Source organism: Macrobrachium nipponense, chromosome 6 (assembly GCF_015104395.2).
Source record: "Macrobrachium nipponense isolate FS-2020 chromosome 6, ASM1510439v2, whole genome shotgun sequence".
Taxonomy (NCBI): Eukaryota; Metazoa; Arthropoda; class Malacostraca; order Decapoda; family Palaemonidae; genus Macrobrachium; species Macrobrachium nipponense.
The window spans coordinates 81,666,092-81,689,993 of record NC_061108.1 but is presented as its reverse complement, the minus strand read 5'-3'; the positions used below and the strand labels follow the sequence as shown (position 1 = coordinate 81,689,993).

General features: G+C 38.4%; 1 protein-coding gene across 4 annotated transcripts in view; it reads right to left on the bottom strand.

Annotated features, from left to right (window-relative positions):
• LOC135216276 (intermembrane lipid transfer protein VPS13D-like) overlaps positions 1-23,902 on the bottom strand; it is a 999,641-nt gene that overhangs the window by 97,150 nt on the left and 878,589 nt on the right. For 3 of the 4 annotated variants that reach the window (XM_064251439.1, XM_064251440.1, XM_064251441.1), the window contains 6 exons: positions 16,601-16,627; positions 6,909-7,087; positions 6,554-6,688; positions 4,302-4,454; positions 2,876-3,022; positions 1,310-1,482 (listed from right to left, as the gene is read on the bottom strand). In XM_064251439.1, the coding sequence (XP_064107509.1) occupies positions 1,310-1,482; positions 2,876-3,022; positions 4,302-4,454; positions 6,554-6,688; positions 6,909-7,087; positions 16,601-16,627 (814 nt within the window). The remainder of the gene's footprint in view (positions 1-1,309; positions 1,483-2,875; positions 3,023-4,301; positions 4,455-6,553; positions 6,689-6,908; positions 7,088-16,600; positions 16,628-23,902) is intronic. The other variant, XM_064251442.1, reaches the window with a different exon arrangement.

Below are 23,902 nucleotides of genomic sequence, written 5' to 3'. Positions count from 1 at the left end.
ACTACGTTTTACATGTAAATTGCCTAATTCGTTCCAAGCCCTACAAAAACACCACAGTAAATTTTATAATAAAGCTAAATTGACCAATAAACAATGAAATACAATTTGGACCATTCAATACTTAACCTAACCGTGACTGTACCTGTAAATAGTGTATTAGTGTACAGGGTACAAGAAATACTGTACATACAAGTACATATGTATGTAGTAAAATGTGGAACCTTACCTTTCGAGTGAGACGATGTCCGAAAGTGGCGACAGAGGAGGAGGACAAATGGCAGAAAACATGAACACTTAACTTTACGAAACACATTAAAAAATGGCAGAAAACATTAACACTAAACTTTACGAAACACATTAACAAATGGCAGAAAACATTAACACTTCTTGATTATCTCCATCTTCGTCTCCGTAGGAAGCATCCTCTTCTTTCCGTGAACTTCAGCAACATTCTTGGGACCCATAGCTAATAACGTAAGTAGTAATTAAGTTCACACACAACACAATAAAGTAACTTACAGTACAACAAAAGCAAGATCACCAACACGAATTTACGTCAACAAACGAAATCTATGTGAACGAACAAATTCCCGGTGTTTACGATAACGCCGCAAAAAATGGTCAAGGAATGCCTTTACATAGAGGCATGATGGGACAGATGCTGACCAATAGGAGAACAGGATCTTACGGCGGTGACTAGCATCAGGAACCAATGGGCGACCCGGGCAAATCTCGGACTTAATAATACATACACCCTTTCGCAACCTGAATTATTTTCGTACACAAAAGCAAAAAAAATCTTCGTCTTTGCCTTCGTAACCTGGATTTTTTGCAAGTAGGGACTTTCGTATGTAGGGGTATGACTGTACTATTACTGAAATCTAGTAAAAGTTTACAAAAGCAAGGAAATATTGAAATGTATTGATACATACCATGTACTTTTCCACAGAAACTAAATTCTAAGGAAATGAGCTACATATATTCATAAACAGTAGAAATATTTTATAGTCTTCAACTTCCTCCCATACACAAAAAATTATGTTTAACATAATTCAAACACCATGCAATCAGTTAATAATAACCCTTCAACATCATAAAAAAACTACACATAAGTATCCCTCAATTCTATTGGCAAAACCATCAGGAAAACTATGACGATGAACCTTTTATGCTTTTGACTTTTACCAGTTACACAGTCTGAATGAGGAAGAACTGTCTGGTTGAAAGCTCAGTCAAACATTACTAAGTATTTTTGCTGCCATTGCATATCTAAAGATACAAGAATGTGCATGGTTATTATAACCTTTACCTTGTTGCATTGACTGAAGTTGCTGCTGCAAGCATGCGGCGCATGTCATATTGGTGTTCCTCCACTTTTTCAAGTTCAGAATCAGACTGATCATACCCCGCCATAAGAAATATTTTGAAGAGAAGAGCTTCCTCTATAGTAAGTGTTAGGTTCTTCAGAGTTACCATCAAATTCTGTTAACATGAAAAAGTTATCATTAAGTTAAACCACATTCGCTTTATGTTCTGTACACTGACAAAGATCATACAGAGCTGAAATCAGTAGAAATCTATGGGTAAGGAGTTCACAATAGTAACAATATTTGTCAATTTCCAATGAATAAATGATAGTATGGTCCTTCTAGAAACTAAACAAAGATAACTATGTACAGTACTATGTCAAATGTCTGTATATCATACTGTAGATAATTTAAAGTATAATATTAATAATTAGTTCTTCAACAGTACCTTACAATATATCTTAACAAACACTTTTTGTGCATACATAAATCCTAATAACCCTTCTCCTTCTTTCGACCTTATTAGTCCCTATTTCGATTTCTTGCACTTTCTTCTCCTAGTCCCACCTCACCCATTTCCATCCATCTGATCCGCTGATGCCCCACACTCCTCCCCAGCACTAGCATGTGCTTAGCTCTCTTGATTAGTTCCTCCTCCTCTCTTCTCCCTATATGGCCATAGTATCTCAAACAAGCTTCCCTAGCCTTTTCCTTTACATTATATATATACCATATATTCTACTTATATCTTGACCATCCCTCCTTTCCAGTAATGATATTCCAGCAATCCATCTCACCATCCTCATCTCGGTTCTTTCCAAGAGTCCCTCTTCTTTCCTCTTTAGTGCGTGTTCAAACTCTACAAGTAAGCATTTATCAGCATTTTTAGAAACTGTCAAACTTACATGAAAATTCCCTTTATGTGAGGGGGTCTGGAACATAACCTCGTGTAAGTTTAGGGTATTACTGTATAGCATAAGCAACTCGGTGCACCTATACTGCTATTTGGAACATGTAACACTAATGTGTTTCTGATGAAACAAATGTAAATTTTAACAATGAAAAACTAACTTTTTCAATACAAACCCATTACTTAAATTGTCATATTCCTGATGCATGGGATTACAGTCAATAACCGTCTACAGAAGTCTATTGATCATCATCTTTCAAGTTTTACTTTGAAATATTTTTAGCATTTGCATGAGTAACACAAATATGTTATGAAAAAATTATTTTTAAAAATGCATATCAAATATTAACTTACTCTTGGATAATTTTAAGAGTTTGCAACCTCTTTTAGACTTACTTAATCTTTAAATGTTTTTCAAAGTAACTGATTATAAGAATGACTGACCATTTCCTCTGTTGCATAACTTTAACTAAAGCATTAAGTATTATAAAATATTATATTGGATATACTAAAATTAAATTTTTAATATTTCCTTTAAAAATATATAATATAAAAAAAATTTAATATTTTTAGAAAAAAATCATAACAAACAACAGTTTTAAATAAAAATCTATATTGGCTACAAAACTCCAATATATTCACAAGGACCAAATCTTACCTTAAAAATATATGCATTTGTACATGAGGATTTAAGTTGATGAGCAAAAAAGTAAACTGCTGGAAGATGACGAGTATCATCTGTTTTGCTTTGTGGAGTTATGTACAACACAACTGGACACTGTGCAGTTAACAACTGGTTATCAACCTGAAAAACAAATAGAAAATTTTATATATTCAGTTCTAACACTGTCATTATTAAATATCACAATCTCTACTGCAAGAAGACTTATTGAAGTAAAAATCTAAAAATCTCGTCATGAAGAGATCTATAATTTATATAAAATTAAAAATGCAGTCAGTCCCCGAGTTATGATGGGCTCGGCTTACAATGTTCCAAGTTTATGATGCTCTTCAAATATATTCAGTAAAAATTAGTTCCTGGGTTACAATGTATGTTCTGGGTTTACAATGCTGATCACATGGAAGAAATATGGCTCCAAAACAGCGGAATAGTAAAAATTTGGAAGTTTTTGATGAAAAACTCAATAAAAAATAGTTTGCATTGTTTTCATAACACCCCAAAAGACAAAAAGTAAGATTTTCTTATGATTTTTTACTATTTCAGGCTATGATGATTTTTGGCTTACAATGCAGCATCAGAACAGAAACCGCGTCTAAAACAGGGGACTGCCTGTAATGAAAACAGTGACAGAGCAACTGCTTGAACATAAGATTGATACTGTTCAAATGTCTTGACAACAGTAGAGAGGAAAACTGATATACATCTATCCACTTTATTTAGCTATAAATCCTGTTTTACAAAAGTCCTTAGAACTTGGAAGGGAGAACATTACTTAATTTCTTCTTTATTTATTTCAGTGTTGCAGGTCTAATCAGAGAGCTAAATGTTACCTCCTAGGACTACAGATTCCAAGTTTGTTTCAACAGAGGCAATTATTAGAATGTCATACACATAACTACAACCTTTCAAAAGAATCAGGTAATAACAATTCTCTATAGAGAAAATATTAACTTTTGTAAAAGATAATCATTTTGAGATACACTGACATATCATTAAATGTCAATACCTTCTAAAGCATAGAAATTACACCTGAGAAAAATAAATGAAATTGGATATAATAGTTACAATAATTGTTGCCACCTGCGTGAGACATGTGCTGGGGATATCTTTATATTACTAGAATTTATAGAGAAAATATTAACTTTTGTAGATAACCATGAGATAAATGAAATTATTATTGTCAATACCTTCTAAAGCATAGAAATTACAATGAGAAAAATGTGTATAGTTACAATCCAATGGTAAAATGCCAACCTGCAGTTGAGGACATGTGCTGGGGAATATATCTTTATACATTACTAGAATTCTAAAAAATAAGTTAAAGAACAATACGCACTTTGTAAATATGCAAATATTCACATAGACTACAGTCAGAGAAAGTCATTATATATAAAATACATGCCTGTAAATCTCTGATTGTGAAGTCTACAGTTCTACTCAAGAGAGAACTCTGGTACTCAAAGACAATGTCCATTAACTTGACATAAATGAGCTCTTCAGGAGGGCTTCTTTGGATCACAGAAATTCCAATACCACCTTTAATTTTCAACTGGATCTGCAACACAGATTACAAGCAGTTGTTGAAGTTGCTACAATATAAGTAATAAAAGAGGATGTTTATAATATTTATTATCAATCTTTATACATGCCATTATATTCATATAAAACATTGACAATATATGTATCCATAAACAACTGATACATAAAAATGAGTGTGGTAGTCTTTCATCACTGGCCCCTATTTAACTAAAAATAAAGGTACCTTAGTTCAAACTTTGGAGGAATGTAAAATCGTTTGGGTTAGGACTTGCCATTTCAACCCTCTCTTATATTATTACAATCTTTTTTTAAGTTATAGGTATACTAGCCATTCGTAAAATATTAATTCTCTTATCAACCTTATTACAATTTTTAATACCAATGGCAAACTGGAGGTAGTACATAGTAGTATCACCATAAAATTTATTAAAGTGCAGTATTATATTCTGAGTTTACCTGTCTTTCCATAACTTTTGCGGAATGGAATACGTATTCAGTTGATATCTGAGGATTTTTGACACATTTTAATATTAAAGTGGTTTATTTACATACCATATGAATGATAATTTTATTATGTACATTTAAAACTTTTGGCATTACATTTAACCAAAAAAATTATGGTTTTAACTAGACATTACAACAACCACATTTCAAGCACAGGGCTAAAAAAATAGTTTAACAATGCCACTGAGCTAAAAATCTCAACTCTAAGGCTGGTCCAGAGGATACTGTAAGATGATAAAGGATTTGCAACTCTTTTATAAGGCATATGAATCCTATTCAACCTGAAATTTATTATTCTTATTTAAATGATACAGTAACCATGTAACCATCACATCATATCTGATTACATATATGGTGCCCTTTCTCAAAAAAGGGCTAAAAAAAGATCACAATCCCTTTCTTATATGTGAAGGGAGGCCTCCCATAGGCCAATGTTTTTCCTGACACTCACTACTATGGGATAATTTTACCCAAGATGGTCTGTACTATACAGAATTATCTATTCAAATGATGTTACTATTGTTATAGTTATTAATATTACTGGTATAATCATCATTATTATCATAAGCAATACTGTAAGAGGAATCACTGCAAACAAAATACCAGCAACATTCAGTGGTACCGGTTGATCCATAATTATACATAAATATGCCCCAACACACTCTGAAAAGTAAAACGACTGAAACTACAGTAGAAACATTAACTGTAAATTAAACACTAACTTGGCGTATACATAATATTAAGGCTCCTGAAAAACATCACCACCATACAAAGCACAAAGAGTGGGTGTGTTTACTTGGTGAGTGTGCCCAGTCGCAAAGCACATTCAAAATTTCAGATAACTTTTAGGAAGCCATCTATCAGGGCCAGGCTGATCAGGATCAACTGCCAGTTTGTGTACTTTCAGTGTGTACCACAGTATGGACATCTTGGTACGAGTTCATAACAAAACAGACTGGGTACTACCATGAACTCATCTTTTAAGAATGATTTAAGATGCAAGAGAGTGATGACAAATCACACTTTGATACATTCATCTGTCATCAGTGTTTATGAAGAACATAACTGCCAGTTATGAAATTAATACAAGAGCATCATTTTCCCGTAAAACCTACAATAGCTTCACTATTATCCTAAAGACTTGGTTTAAGTATGCATGGCAACTTAAAATGAAGAGGTATTCTTGGAGCTGAATATATAAGTATTGTATTAAACTGCAAAAGCATTCAGAAAATGGAAAAAGGCTTGCCTTCACATAACCGAAACTAAATACTTGACACAAAAAATGCTTACCACTGTAAAATCATTCATTTGCACTTCTGGTTACTTTGCTGAAATATTTTTTCCATGCTGGCTTTATTCAGTGATCCAACTCATGGAGAATGAAAACGGACACACTTCAGTTAATAATAAAAAAAAAAAATTATTACATAAAGGAGAGCATAACAAAAACGTTGCGTAGGCTACAGCACAAAATTCGTAACTTGATAGTTTTAGGACGTTGTCTGATCTACTGACATTCCAGTGACAGATAGCACACTACCACCAACTTCAATGCACTTCATATCTCTGATTACAATCAAATATGATATAAAACAAAAAAATGTTTACCTGAATTTCTTGAAGTGAAGTTGGGTCTTTGGTTTGTTGAGTTCCAGCACTTGTCTTTTTGATTGTAGTAGTCCCTCCTTCCTCAGTTATGCTGACCCAATCCCCACTTTCTGTTCTTGCCACCAAGTTTGTGTTCTTAAAGAATTATATAAGTAAGTAATATTTGCATCAATATTACAACTCCACTGACAATACACACCACTCTTCCTGTCCTATGCAACATTCTAGTAATCTATTTTTCTTCCTGTCCTAGGCAACATTCTAGTAATCTATTTTTAAAGAATTTAATGCTTTTATAATTCACTGATAAATTCTCAATCTTCTTACATAGGAAAGTCTCCCAGAATCCAATTACCTTGGCATGTAAATCAGTTATTTGCAAGACTCTTGTTGGTCCATCAGTGTCTACTTTGACTTCTAGGACTCCTGATCCAGGCCGTAACCGCTGCCTGCAAATGGCTTGTTCTAATGGCACCCCATTAGGCATTGTCCCATATTGTACAAGTTGTGGGGGCCCCAGCACTACATCATTCCCTAAGAAAAAACACAACATATGGTAACAATCATGCTAAATTTAGCAATTAATTTTACTATTCTCTTTAACAAGAACATGTCTCCAGTTTGCTTATGAACTTCTTTTGGTTCTCTTATACAGCAGCAGAAATATTTTATCTGGAGGTATACTATAAAGTTTATCACAACACAATATGTACACTAGTATATTACAAATTTACTTGCATTACATGAATCTGAGTAATTAATTAATAGGAAAATACATTGGGAATGTAATTTTACTATTTGATAAAAGCCGACTTCCCAATAAGGATACTAGCAAGTGTTACTGTATACTATGTAGTCTGACCTAAGATAAATGTTTATAAAGCAGACTGCGTAAGATATAAATAGTCATAACAATACATCTAAATAATTCTTACAGTTATGCATAACATGAATGATACAGGCAGCCCTTGGTTAACAGTGGCATCAGTTAACGGCTATCCAGTTTTATGGGGCTTTCTAGCGATGCTGTTAACTGGATTTTCAGTGCCAATCTCTGGTTAGCACTGCCGATATCCAGTTAGCAGCGCCAATCTCTAGTTAACAGCACCGCCGATCTCTGGTTAACGGCGCTGATATTCGGTTAGCGATGCTGTTAAGCAGGCTTTTAGTGCTGTTATTGCAGATTTTCGGTTAGCAGCATCAGCCAGGAACGGATAAATAGCAGGTAGAACTACTAAATGGATTGGCCAGAAGCCCATCAGTTGTTTTAGTCCGCTATATCCTAGAAAAATTCTTGTTTGAAAAATAAGAAAATTGGTAGCTAAAAGGTTGTTCTAAGAATAAATCAAGAGATTCCTGACTTTCCAGTAATATTGCTGAAACCTACAAACTCCAAGATTGCTGGTCCTTCTTTTTTAAATTTTCTTATTTCTTTTAATTTTTCTTTACTTTTCTATTCCTTCCTTTACCCCTTTATCAACAGTGTTTAAAAGACTTCATATCCCCATCACAGTATGACAGACCTGAATAAACCTAATCTCCCTAGGTTGTTCTGTACTGATAGTTCAGGAATCGTCCTCCTCAACTAGACCTTGACATATACTTGATGGCTAGTTGTCAACAGTATCCATGCTTAAATTCTAAAAAAATTCAGGAGAAGGTTTCAGTGGTGGAAAAATGCTCATATTCCTTAGTAAACCTTTAGTTTCTCATTCCTTCAGTTGCACTCTTCATGGGTGCATGGAACCTAGATTTCAAGGCACCAGTCACTTGGTCTCAGTATGACAGGAACCTTGACATTAACTCTAGGAGTTGAAAGCAGTGGGCTTTGTTCTCTCCGAGCTTATACCTCAGGTTCCTGGAAGAATGGTTGGAATGACGATAAGACATCACTATGACAGAAGTTCACCTCAAGAGTCATAAGGAGGCTACTGTATACACCAGGCATGAAGACATTCTCCACGATCATGCTGGGATTAAACAATGTACAGTAGAACCCCAGTCCTCGACCATATTCAATCTTGACATAATCAGATTTTGATACACAATTTTGAGTAGATTTTGCATCGGAGCACGAACAAAAAACCGGAATCCAACCCGATGAACCATATGATTTTTTTTTACAAAAGTTTTTCGGTCAGTCGCCGCTAGTTGGCACTGTAGTGGCGTTGTTGTTTAAAGCCAGCTTACTCTGTTGCTATTGTTTTGAGCAAGTACGTACATGCTTGCACAGGAACATTTCCTTAGTTTTTGTGTTTTCTGTACTGTATCTTGATTCAATCATGGGTTCCATGACACCCATTGCAGACAAGCAGAAGAGGAAAATGGTAAGAACCACAACTGAACTTGAGGAGATTATTGAAAAGTATGAAAGAAGCATTTGTGTGACTGATTTAGTATACCTTATTTTTAATATCTTATTAATTTACTGTAATAATTAGGTTTGTTTTTCAATGTTCTGCTATCAGCAACCAGTTTTGTGCCTACACATTACAGTACATACTATGTACAGTATATCTAGCGTAGCCTATGGTGCTTGGTCAACCAACGGTAATATGGCTTCATTGGATGTAGGCCAGTTTTTTTTTTATACAGTACACATTTAAAAATAAAGAAAGAACATTTAATATGACGTTATTTAACTCTGAACTTATTTAATGGTAATTTAAGTGTATCGTGGACACCCCGTATTCACAGGGGATGGGTACCAATCCCAGCATAGCTAAAACGCACGAATATGTGTAACCCCTCTAAAAATATACTTAGAACTGCCTATTTTGATAGTTAAACAAAAAAAAAACTCTAAAAAGGCTTATACCTGAGTATTTTATTAGTTTTATTACAAAAAGTGCATTTAGTCACGAAAATTATATGGAAATACAGTAATTTGTCAATATTTCTCAGTGCAAAATACTGTGAATAAGCAAATTTTCCACGAATAATGGGATACTTATAGTATAAAGTCTGTAGGAAAATTTGTGAATAGACGAGGACTGTAATGTTTTGTGTAATAAGGAAAGGTTGGGGTAATAAGTGTTGGTCAGGAATGAATTAATCAATTTTCTGTACATTTCTTATCAAAAAACTTCATCATGATTTTGAATGAATCGCATCTCGACGCTTCTTCTGGAGCAGATTAGCAGCAGTAACCTTCAGAGTCGTTTCTCCACCCTGCGATTCTTGCCAAAGTCCACAGTTCTGCTTATCTGGACATTGAAGTGGGTTTGGTTGGTACTAGTAAGTTGGCCACAGTGGGAGTGGGTCAGATTTTCAGTTAATCCTAACTGATGTAATATGACAAATTTTCTAAGACAATTTGTATTTTTCATAGCTACAAACCTGAGGTCTTAACAATAGGATAATTTTCTAAACGCCTAGCTGGATCCGGTTAAATTACAGATGAAAAGATAGGAATCTTGTGAGATCTGGCAACGCGTGCATATATCTGGTGAAAACTTGTCAAGGACCACGCACCCACACCACCACGTTCAGTCTTTCCCAACCCAGGATGTCTTTAAGAAGACAAGAGGGGCAACTAAAGGTGGGCAGTATAATGTTAAGACCTCAGGTTTGTAGCTACGAAAAATACAAATTGTCTTAGAAAATTTGTCATTTGTTCATACGCGAACAAACCTTCAGTCTTAACAATAGAGTAGACTTGTACTTGAAGGGAGGTACAGACATCCTAAACTAGCTGGGGCCCTACCCATCAGTCCAACTCCAGAAGAAATATCTACCGGAGAGGGACTGATACCCGTGAAAAGCTAGATACCGTGATATCAAACTACTCAGCCACTGGGTTATGAACAATGATGTATGGGACAAAACATTGCATAGGGAACTAAAGAGAAACTTTGACTGTTTAACAACAAACCAAAGCGCCAGGGTTTGATACTACTCCTTGCTCCCCCTTGCTAAGGAGCAGAGTATATGCTACCAAATAGAAGGTTGGTTATTTGCATACCAAGCAACCATACTATCAGCATGACTACCTTACTCACCTTTACCAGACCAGTCCAGCGAATGACGTGTCTATTCCTCAACCCGCCCATAGGAAGAAGGAAAGGTAAAAGAGAAAGAAAGAGACCAGCCAACTCACTCATTCTCTCATATACACAATCATCTTAGGTAAGATACAAATGTGCCCTGTTAAGGGCAACAATGAGTTACACAATCTGTTGGGCAGCCACCACAGGACCTAGGGAAAACATGTCCATAGATCTATGGGCAACATCTTTACGATAGAAAAAGGTGAACGTCGACTGGTGTAACCAAGTACCAGCGCTCAGCACTCTATGAACAGCCAAATTCTTCTTGAAAGCCAGATAGGGACCATTACCCCTAACGTCATGTGCGTATCCAAACAGAGATTGTATTCTTGGACACCTCTTTCTTCGTACGCCCCGTGCTAACAAAAAGCCTACGACAACCTGGCCTAAGATGCCGTGTCCTTTTAAGGTAGCAATGCAGAGCCCTGACAGGACATAGCAAAAGCTCTTGAGAATCACCGCCCACAAAGTCATCCAGTGATGGAATGGAAAAGGAGGCGAAACTATCATCGTGCACTGTGGGATTCTGGGTCTTAGCCACAAATTCCGGAACAAATTCGAAGGACACTGACCCCAAACCCCTGGTGTTCTTCACATCGTAGTTCAGGCTGTGCAGCTCCCCAACTCACTTTGAAGATGTCAGGGCCAGGAGGAAAACCGTTTTGAGTGCCAAGTTCCTGTCAGACGAATGACACAAAGGCTCATACAGAGCTTTAGTAGAACTCCTCAAGACCACGGAAACATCCCACGTTGGTGGCTTGAGCTCTCTAGGAGAACACGACTGCTCAAACCCCCTAACTAGCAAGGAGAATTTCCCAGGATGAGATGCTGATACCTTTAAGACTTTAACACTAAACTCAGGGGGCCCCTGTAGCCTCTAATGTCGGAAACAGAAAAAACTTTCTCATCTCTGAGGAAGGTCAAAAAGTCTGCTATATATAGAAGTTCCGAGTGAATTGATTGATTGTGGGTTTTCTGACGTCACAACTACCAGGGTCACCGACGCCGAATACTAAGTGTGATCTTTTAACTTGTTCCGAGTGAATAAAAACCCTGTTTACAATACCAATCACAGTAAATCACCCATTTGCCTGGGTAAACAGCAGAGGTTGACTTTCTGAGGCTGCTGAAAATATGCCCTGCTGTCCTCTGAGAAAAGCCTCTCATTCCAAGGAGATACTTGATAGCCTCCAACTGTGAAGGGACAGGGATTCTATTGACTGGTGGAACCTTTCTATGTGTGGCCGACACAAAAGATGCCACCAGGGGGGAATCTCCCTCGGTACCTCCGACAACGACAGCAGATCAGGAAATCATTCCACCTGCAGCCACAGAGGGGCTACCAAAGTCATCCTGAGACTATGCGAACTCATCAACCTGCTCAGGACTTGAAGGATCACACAAAACGGAGGGAAGGCATACACCTCCAGGTTGTCCCAGGGATATTAGAATGCATCCTCCACTAATGCCAGAGGATCCAGGACCACCAAACAGAATATCTCCAGTTTCCTGTTGACCTGGGTTGCAAAAAGGTCCAGAATGGATCTCCCCCAAACCTGGAAGAGCTTGTCTGCCACTGCCTTATGAAGAGACCATTCTGTGCCTAGGATCTGATCCTGACAACTGAGCTTGTCTGCGACCACATTCTTTCTGCCTGGGATATACCTAGCTGAGAGCTCTACCGAATTGCTGACCGCCCACTGGTGAAGCTTGACTGTCAAGGTGTGAAGTTGCCATGAAATCAGGCCCCCCTTGTGTGTTCACATAAGCGATCACCCCGACATGAGAACAACAGAATGACCCTCTACTTTCTCCCAAAATTCCTTCAGACCCAGAAAGGCTGCCTTTAACTCTAAGACGTTGATATGCTGCTGTTTGTTCTCCAAACTCCAAATGCCCGAAGTAATGAGGCCACCCGAATGAGCACCCCAACCTGCGAGGGAGGCGTCTGAAAACAAAAGGAAGTACAGGGGAAGAGAAAGCAGAGGAACACCCTTCAAGAGATCCTGATTGTCCAACCACCAATGAAGGTCTTCTCTCACTTCCAGGGACAGAGGAACCCTTATTAGTAGCAAATCCCCCGCCGGAGACCAAAATTCCCTGTCTCCATTGCAGAGACCAAAGATGAAGTTGCCCATGAGGGACCAGCTTCTCCAAAGAAGACAAAATTCCCAGAAGAACCTGCCACAGATGAGCTGACTGATGTGGTTGTGATGGGAAGTCGCGCGCCACCACTCACAACTTCTCCAATCTCTGATCCGACGGGAAAACTCTTGAGACTGTCGTATCAATGTCCATGCCCAGATAGAGAATCCTTTGACTGGGTAAGAGGTTTGACTTCTCTTGGTTTACCATGATGCCTAGTTCCAGACAAAACCGAAGCAGATGATCTCTGTCCTGCAGCAGCTTCTCCCTGGAACCTGCCAAGATCAACTAATCGTCGAGGTACCTCAGCAAACGGATCCCCTGAGCATGGGCCCAACTTGAGACTAGAGAGAAGACCCTAGTGAACACCTGAGGGGCTGTGGTCAACCCGAAGCACAGGGCTTTGGACTCGAAAACCTTGTCTCCAAGAGGGAAGCTAAGGAACTTCCTGGACGACGGATGAATAGGGATCTGGAAATATGCATCCTTTAAATCTATCAACAGCATGAAGTCGCTTACCCTCACAGCTGCCAACACCAATCACAGGGTCTCCATCTTGAACTTTGTCTTCCTGATGATATGATTCAAGGTGGGTCTCCATCTTGAACTTTGTCTTCCTGATGATATGATTCAAGGTAGATCTCCATCTTGGTCTTTGTCTTCCTGATGATATGATTCAAGGTAGATAAGTTGATCACAGGTCTCTAACCCCCAGACACCTGGGGCACCAAGAAGATGAGGCTGTAAAACCCAGGAGACGGACGCACCACTTCCTCTATTGCATACTTGTCCAGCATCTGCACTTCCTCCCGGAGAGCCAGGAACTTCAGAGAATCTGGGGGATGCACCCGCCTGAGAAGAGGTTTGTCCGAGAGCGGGGAAGAGAAGTCGAATTGTAGTAGATACCCCATCCGTAGGACATCTACTACCCACTTCTCCACCCCATAACTCTGCCACTTGGCCCACTGGCCTGCTAGGCACGCCCCCCACCCCATGGCAAAGGAGAGGGAGAGACACCTAACCTGTTGACGACCCCCCTTATTTCTGCCCCTGGAGCCCCTTCTTGACATGTAAGAGAGGGAGCTAAATGGACGTTGATCCTCTGATCTAGACTGAGACGAATGGGAAGGCCCTAATGAAATTGAACTCCTAGACGGTCTACCAGGCGATGATCTCCGTGAATGCTGTTGAGCAGGGGGAGGAGGAAGGGCGGGACGTCTCCGAGGACGAGACTCCGACTTAGACACAGCCTGGTGCACTAATCTGTCCTTGGTGTCAGCCCGGCATTGGTCTATCGCGTCCTCCAGCTCAGTCCATGGGAACAGAAACTGAGATTCTAAAAGGTCCCCATTCCTTAGCGCTCACAAGGACTCAGGGTCAACCGATCTTGCTATCCTGGACAAAGCCACGTCTCTTCTGAACAGGAGAAGAATAACCCATAAATTGATGCTGAGGTATGCAAGGTACGAGAACGCCTTGCCCCCAGACTGCAACAAACTGGCAAGAGAAGAAGCACTCACCAACACCTCTGGGGACCTTTCAGATGTTATCTTGGCAATGACCGTCAACCAGAAGTCCAACCAAGACACCGTCTCTAATATGGAGGCTGCCATAGACGCCAAAGCTGAGGCATCCAGCGGAGACATGGACGGCGCCACTGACCTCACCTGCTCCAAAGTCAACCCTGGCTTCGGATGAATGACGTCCAGGTTAAGATGACGAGACATCAAGTAGGCAGAGTTTGTAGCATAATACTTCCTGTGCCTCATGAGTGTAAGTGGAGGGGGAAGCAACTTAGAAGATCCCCTTGAGCAAAGAGACCCGTCCCAATCTGACACAGAGGTGTTCATCTTGTGCAAGACTGACTGGACATGCCCTGATAAGGGAACCTGAAACGACTTGGGATCTTGCGTAGCCCCCAGCAAGGCTTCCAAGCAAGAAGAAGTGAAAGACGAGCAAGCCTGAGTCCTACTCTCCAAATTGTTGAACCCACGAATGAGATCGACAACTTCGGTGAAGGATGACAAAAACTCTTGCGTGTCTCCCTCCTTCTGCTCCATATATACGTTAATGAGCAAACTCCCAATGTATTTGGGATAACAGAACATGAAAATATTGTTAGACATGAGGTGTTCTGTTGTTTTTGGATGTTTTCATCATACAAAAATTTTTTTTTGTTATTAAAATCTATTTGCCTGTTGTAAGTGGGGCCTCTGTAGTATATATTGTATTTGTTTTATTAATAGCCTTCTCAATAACGTATGGTGGGAGTTAATGAGGCCAGAAAACACCAGGGAATCCTGGGTCAACTGTCACCTGCAAACCAACAGATACTTACCACCACACCTACATATGCTTTGTATATATACTCTTGTAAGACATCATCTGTCAATGTTTTACCAGTGGTCTGGGGCACAGAAGGAAGTGCTTGAAATATATGATTGCAATGTTCAAATAGTGTTTTATGTGCCTTTTATGTTCAGAGTATGTATAGTGGTGATAGTATGAAAAGAATTTGTGGCAGCTTTGACAGCTTTTTCCCTACAGTTCATCCTTCACTGTTTTGTACAGTTTGGTGCTAAAATATATTCTTTCCTTTCATTTTAAGGCTTTTCTTTTCTCTTGTACTAAAACTTTGTCTCAGAGTTTTTGCTCTTGATATCTGTTCCTCCATCCTAATATATTCTTTACTAACATATTTTGGATTATGTTTGTGAATAGATACTGGGTAGTGTGTAAATGATATTGCATATGGTGCCAATAATGTTGAGAAACTTGAACAAGAGCAATATTTATACCATTTGTATACATTTTTAACATTTTATACTCTATAACATAACTGCAAAATTTACATCAGTTGTTAACTTCTTGGAGTGAACAAAATGTCCTTAAGAGGCCAAATTAACACTTTTACTGTTACCATCATTATTATATTTCTACTCGTTAGTATTCTTGGTTCCTTGTTGGACGAGTGGGTTACTTGCTTGTCTACCAATTTGGTAGTCTGAGTTTACTTCCCCGCTCTGCCAACAAGGAATCAGAGGAATCTATTTCTGGTGATTAGAAATTCATTTCCTGATATAATGTGGCTCAGATCCCACAATAAGCTGTAGGTCCCATTGCTAAGTAACCAGTTGGTTCCTAGCCACGTAAAAATATCCAATCCTTCGGCCCAGCCCTAAGAGAGCTGTTAATCAGCTGAGTGGTCTGGTTAAACTAAGATATACTTAACTTATTATTCTTGGAAGGAAAAACAAACATACATACACATGCCCACAAATACATCCAGGCATACACCGAATGAACAATGAATGTACCAAAGAACTAAATGGGGAGATGTATGAAAACTGAACAAATCCAGGTAAAGCAACAAAAAGAGGGCTAATGAAGGATGAATGGTAATTAACAGAAACACATTCTCTCTCTCTCTCTCTCTCTCTCTCTCTCTCTCTCTCTCTCTCTCTCTCTCTCTCTCTCTCTCTCTCTCTCTCTCTCCACAAATTAGTGCATGTTTTTCCTCAAGTCCAATGACTGAATAAGAGATTATTATGGAAAGTTTTCATGAGAGTATTATATGGAAGTTTTCATAGAATTTAATACCATTTGGCATTAGTTTCTGAATACCATATGGCATAAAACTGTATACTACTACTAAATAACTGCAAGGGTAAAGTTGATGGTTAAAATCCTTCAAAACTTCCACAAGCTGATTATCAAAAGTTAGTGAAACTAAACTACTTTCAATTTATATTCAAGCAATACAAAGTGCAGGTGATTTAAAAGTTACGAAAAGGATCATGGGTAAATGAAATAAGTAAAATTAGTAACTTTTAAAGCATATAAATATACATACACAATTGCCATGAACCACCACACGTGCCTGCAATTCAAAATGTAAATTCTTTAAAGCTTGGAAAAACAAAACAAAAAAAGCAATCATGAACACTCAAAAATAGGGTAGCATCATACAAGCGACCACTTTTAAAACCTTTCCCACCCTTAAATTTACTGGTTGTAGCACTGAACACTCTGGAAACTGACTTGCAGAAATAACTTTTGTCAACAGTAAAGAAATCTAGTTAAGCTACACTCTTCTATGGTCAGGTACATCATAAGAGCTTCATATTCCAACAGTCAGATACTGTACAGATTAAATATTACAAAATACAGTACACATAGTGAGAGTGACATTACATTTCTATAAGAAATGTTAAGACAGGATTCTTGACATCCACAGTGTAGTTCACTGCCTTGTCTTACACCTCTGAGAGCAGAGAAATACACTGAGCTATCTTAAAACCTGAAACTCATGTTTCCTAGGCTAAAATGTCATTTATATTTAACAAACCAATTGATTTAGATTAATTTATCTTCTTCAACCAAAGTGCAGTAAACAGCAGAAGGAAAAACGTTTAGTTTGATCTCAGAATTTGGAAAATTTATTATATAGTGGATGAATGAATAATTAGCATGATGCTACCTGTAAATTTAACTATTAAGGGGCAATTTCTCAAAATTTTTCATACAATCTTCATGAAAAGGGTTGTTGACATATGTAGTTATATAATTTTATGCTTTACAGTATAATGTATTAACTGGAACTGAAACAAAAGTCTAAAATTAAGAACTGTATATTTTCATGAAATTTTAAAGCAACAGACACTACACAGAGTTTAAATCAATCTCCATGTCTAACTAGATACAAACCACTTACTCTAACCCTTGAATGGATGATCTTGCATTATTCTCTTAATTAAAACATTATAGTTTATAAAGAGCTAATCCATCCAACATTTTAATTTCAAAACAAAACTTATACTGTTTCCTTACAATATATTTAAAGCAGGAGATGGTTATATGCATCTAGTATATAGAATGTTGAAAAGTAGCTTTTGCACAGTGCTTTCACAGAGATCTATTTTGGATTTTAGTATCCATGTAGAGTTTCAACAATAAGTTATATCTTGAGTGATCTGTGCATTGAGAGGCAGGAAAAATATTGTGAAATTCTATTTAGCATCTTTGGCGAAAAAACTTATCTTTTACCCTGTCTTCATCATTGCATAAATCAATGTTTGAGTAATTTATATACGTAATCTACAAACTTTCTCATATGAGAGTTAACTCAGCATAGTACATAGCGGAATTACCTGAAAAGTTATCCATAAATAAATATCCATTTATTATGTACTGATTTATTGTATTTGCAAAAAATATAAACTCACTTCAACTTGTAACTTGGATATAAAAACTTCCATTAAACGGTTGAAAGTCTAAATAACTGATTCAATGGAACAAATAGAAAGTTAACAAAACTGGCAAAAACTGAGCAGAGTGGAAATTAATAGATCACAACTTCTGTTACATGAAGTGTCATGTTTGGTCATCCAAAACTTCAAAAATGCTGTTTTTTGTTTGTGTCCAACAAAACAATGCAAATACCCTATAATATGGAAGTGTAAATTCATTATACAGTCATACCCCTGCATACAAAAGTCCCTACGTACAAAAAATCCAGGTTATGAAGGCAAAGATGAAGATTTTTTTGTTTCTGTGTACGAAAATAATTCAGGTTGCGAAAGGGTGTACTGTAAAGTCCGAGATTCCCCTGGGGCCGCCGAGAACAATTTTAAAATATGTTCCTGATGCTAGTTACCACCAAAGATCCTGCTCCTCTATTGGTCAGCATCTGTCCCATCATGCATCTATGTAAGAGAGTTCCTCGTCCATTTCGTTTCGGCAGTGTTATCGTACACACGAGGAATTTGTTCGATCACGTAGATTTCGTTCGTTAACGTAAATTCGTGTTAGTGATTTCGCTTTCTTTGTATACTGAAAGTTACTTTATCATGTTGTGTGTGAACTTAATTACTTACTTTATTAGCCATGAGTCCCAAGAATGTTGCTGAAGTTCACGGAAAGAGGAGGATGCTTTCTATGGAGATGAAGATGGAGATAATTAAGAAGTATGAAGCTGGCATGCGGTTGAGTGTGATCACTAAGGAATACGGCCGAAATCCATCGATGATAGGCACCATCCTTAAGCAGAAGGAAGCTATCAAAGCAGCTGCACCTTCCAAGGGTGTGAATATTTTTTCCAACAAGAGGAGTCACATGCATGATAATTTGGAGAGGCAGCTTTTCATATGGATTAACTCTTAAACGCCGACTGGACGTATTTTACGTCGACATTTTTTCTCTCGGGTGCCGACTGTACGTATTTTACGTCGACATACAAAAGTTTTTTTAAAAATTCGCGGAAAAATACTTTTAGGCCTACCAGCCGAAAACTCTTGAATCACGCGCCTTGGGGGATGCTGGGAGTTCATGGATCAAGGTGTTGTTTTGTTTACAATCGTTACGCAGGCGCGCAAGCGCGAATTTCTTTCTTGCCGCACTAAAAAGTATCTATGACACATCTTGGAAATTATTTTGTCACTTTGACATAATTTTTGTACCATTTTAAATTAGCCGTTACATGAAGTATTATATATGAAAATGTGTGCATTTTTATGTAGAATACAACAAAAAAATACTCATGATTGTAGCTTTTATCAGTTTTGAGATATTTTCATATAAATAAGGATAATTGCCAAAATTTCAACCTTTGGTCAACTTTGACTCTACCGAAATGGTCGAAAAACGCAATTGTAAGCTACAACTTTTTTATTTTAGTAATATTCAATCATTTACCTTAATTTTGCAACTAATTGGAAGTCTCTAGCACAATATTTCGATTTATGGTGAATTTATGAAAAAACTTTTTCCTTACATCCGTGCGGTAACTCTTCCGAAAAAAATCATACATGCGATTGTGGTAATGTTTGCACCATTTTAAATTAGCCGTTACATAAAGTTTTATATATGGAAATGTGCGCAAATTTCATGCACAATACAACTAAAAAAACCCATGGTTGTAGCTTTTACCAATTTTGAAATATTTTCATATAAAAAATGATAAGTGACAAATTTTCAACCTTCGGTCAACTTTGACTACCGAAATGGTTGAAAAACGCAATTGTAAGCTAAAACGCTTATATTCTAGTAATATTCAAGCATTTACCTTCAGTTTGCAACAAATTGGAAGTCTGTAGCACAATATTTTTATTTATGGTGAATTTACGAAAAAAAATAACATTTTCTTTACGTCAGCGCGGTAACTCTTCCAAAAAAATCATACGTGTGATTGTGGTAATGTTTGCACCATTTTAAATTAGCCATTACATAAAGTTTTATATATGAAAATGTGCGCAATTTCATGTAGAATACAGCAAAAAAGTAATTGAAGGTTGTAGCTTTTCTCATTTTTGAAATATTTGCATATAAATGACGATAAATAGAAAAAAAACCACGTTCGGTCAACTTTGACTCTACCGAAATGGTCGAAAAACGCAATTGTAAACTAAAACTCTTACAGTCTAGTAATATTCAGTCATTTATCTTCATCTTGAAACAAATTTGAAGTCTCTAGCACAATATTTAGATTTATGGTGAATTTAAAAAAAAAAACTTTCCTTCCCTCTGCGCGCAGATTCTCCGCCACAAATCTCCGAAATGCGTACGTCCCATTCTCGGAATATTTGCTCCGTTTCATATTAGGCATTTCATAGAGTTTTATATATGAAAATGTGCGAAATTTAATGTAAAATAAAACGAAAAATATTTGAAGGTTGTAGCTTTTCTTATTTCCGAAATAATTGCATATAAAAATATATATGTAAAAAAATTCGACATTTGGTCAACTTTAACTTGTCAGATATGGTCGAAAACCGCATTTGTAAGCTAATACTCTTACAGTAAAGTAATATTCAATCATTTGTCTTCATTTTGAAAGAAATTGGAAGTCTCTAGGACAATATTTAGATTTATGGTGAATTTTTGAAAAAAATATTTGTTTACGTCCGCGGGTTACGAATTCCTGCATTATTTTGTGATAATATTTTCTCTGTGTTGCTTTTATCATTTTACAATGTGTTATATACCAAAATGATTGCAATTTAGTGTAAATTACAACGGAAAAAATTTAACTTGTTACCTTTAACCGTTTCGCGCACAGCGCGATTTGAATACAATTATATATGAAATTTAGTTTTTGCACATCATATATCGCATTATTTATATATGATAATGATAATTTTTTTCATTTCTGATGGTTGCATACTAAACTTCAGCCAATGATAAAAAAGGAGCCAAAAATGAACTCTTAATCTTGAAAACTAAGCGCGCTGTGATTTTTTGAAAAAAATATTTTTTCCGCTTCCGCGCTCACTCTGAAACACCTCCGGCACACGGGAGAAATTTTTTTTTTTTTACCGCTTCGCCGTTTAAAGGTTAAGGACAAGGAAATCGCTGGCGATATGATAACCGAGACGGCAATCTGCCACAAGGCCAGTGCCATTTTCAGTGATCTGAGTGCTCAGGCCAAAGACGACGCAGAAGAAGGGACATTTAAGGCAACCCCAGACTTCAAGGCTTCTCGGGGTTGGTTTGATAAATTTTGAAAACGGACTAGCATCCATTCGGTGGTGTGGCATGGGGAGGCTGCCAGCTTGGACACGAAAGTGGCCCAAGCCTTTGTTAAGACGTCTGACGAGATGACAATCAAGGAAGACTACAGTTCTAAGCAAGTCTTCAACTGTGATGAGACTGGCCTTTTTTTGGAAAAAATGCCTCGTCGGATGTACATCATGGAGGAAGAAAAGAAGCTACCCAGGCATAAGCCTATGAAAGGCAGGCTTACGCTTGCACTTTTTCCAACGCCAGTGGGGATTGTGAGTTGAAGCCCCAACTTTTGTATCATTCCGAGACTCCTCGAGCCTTCAAGGCCCACAAAGTGCTAAAGGAGAAGCTTCCAGTGATGTGGAGGGCTAATGCGAAAGCCTGGGTAACGAGACTTTTGTTCATCGAGTGGGTAAATCTGTGTTTCGGCCCAACAGCGAAGAAATTCTTGGAAGATAAGTGCCTCCCTCTGAAATGTCTACTGTTGTTGGGCAAAGTCCCTGCTCACCCTCCTGGCATTGAGGAAGATATCCTAGCAGAGTATTCTTTCATCAAGGTTCTTTATCTTCCGCCTAACATCACACCTCTCCTCCAACCCATGGACCAGCAAGTGATATCGAACTTCAAGAGGCTGTATACAAAACATCTTTTCAAGAGATATTTTGACATCACCAATACCACAAACCTCACCCTTTGTGAATTTTGGAAGGAGCATTTTGATATCGTGATATGTATCCAACTCATCGATCAAGCTTGGCAGGAGGTTTCGAGATGAACCTTGAATTTTTCTTGGAGGAAACTCTGGCCTGATGCTGTATCCGCCTGAGACTTTGAGGGATTCAACGTGGGCGAAGCTGATGCAGATTCAGAAACAGTTGACGATCATGAAACTGTTTTGCAACCAGATCTGTTGTCATGTACCAAGGGATTCTGGGTCTTGGCCACGAATTCCGGGACAAATTCGAAGGACACTGACCCGCAACCCCTGGTATGTTTCACATCATAACTAAGGCCATGAAACTCTCCCACTCTCTTCGAGGAAGCTAAGGTTTCAGTGTCAAGTTTCTGACCGACGAACAACGCAAGGGCTCGAAAGGAGCTCTAGTGAAACTCCTAAGGACAAGTGAAACATCCCATGCAGGAGGCTCAAGTTCCCTTGGAGAACAGGTCTGTTCAAAACCCTTGAGCAACAAGGATATTTCCCAAGGTGAGGAGATGGCTACACCTCTCAAGCATAACACCAAGCCTAAAACAGCTCTGCAGCCTCTGATAGCAGAAACCGACAGGCCTTTCTCATCCCTGAGGAAGACTAAAAAATCTGCTATGCACTGAACAGACGTCTTGAGTGGAGAGAAACCCTGTCTACAACACCAATCACAGTAGATTGCCCATTTCCCTTGGTAGACTGCAGAAGAGGACTTCCTGAGATGGTTGGACATACGTCTTTCTATCTCCTGAGAAAACCCTCTCTCTCGGAGAAGATATTTGATAGTCTCCATCCGTTAAGAGACATGAGGCTGGCAAAGCAGCTGCTGCCACGGGGAAATCTCTCTTGGAACCTCTGACAGCAGAAACAGAAGGTCTGGAAACTATTCTGCCTGCAGCCACAGAGGAGTTACAAATGTCATCCTGAGGTTTCGAGACCTCATCACCCTGTTCAGCACTTGATAGATCAGGCAAAACAGAGGGAAGGCATACACCTCTAGGTTGTCCCAAGGGTGTAGGAAAGCATCCTCCGCCAGGGCTAGGGGATCTGGGATCACCGAACAATAAACTTCTTTCTGTTGTGGCAAGTTGCAAAGAGGTCTAACATAGGCCTCCCCCAAACCTGAAAAAGCCTATCCGCAATGACTCGATGTAGATACCACTCAGTTCCCAGGATCTGGTGCTGACGGCTCAACTTGTTGGCGACCATATTCTTCTTGCTTGGGATGTATCTTGCTGAGAGTTCCACAGAGTTGTTGACTGCCCACTGGTGCAACTCGACCGTCAATGAATGGAGCTGGCAAGACACCAGACCCCCCTTTTTATTCACATAGGCGACCACCGTGGTGTTGTCGGACATCAGAACCACCAAATTACCCTGTACCTTCTCCCAAAACTCCTTCAGACTCAGAAAAGCTGCATTCAACTCCAAAATGTCGATGTGCAGTAAATTCTATTCCATACTCCAAACGCCTGATGTGATGAGGTCTCCTAGATAAGCACCCCAACCTGTGAGAGAGGCATCAGAAAACAGAAAGAAGTCTGGAGGGAGAGAAATCAAAGGGACACCTACTAAGAGATTTTGATCGTCCAACCACCAACGAAGGGCCTTTCCTCAACTCTTCAGACAGAAGAACTCTCTGAAGAGGGATAAAAGATGGAGACGACCATGAGGGACCAGCTTCTCGAAGGAAGACAAAATCCCCAGAACCTGCCACTGGTGAGCCAGCTGTTCTAGCTGTGAAAGGAAATTGCGTGCTACCACCCGCAACTTCTCCAACCTCTGGTCTGAAGGAAACACTCTCGACGTTGCTGTATCTATCACCAAACATAGATAAAGGCCCCTCTGGCAGGGATACAGATTTGACTTCACTAGGTTCACTACATTACCCAGCTCCGAACAAAAATGAAGTACACAATCTCTATCTTGCAACAGCTTCTTCCTGGAGCT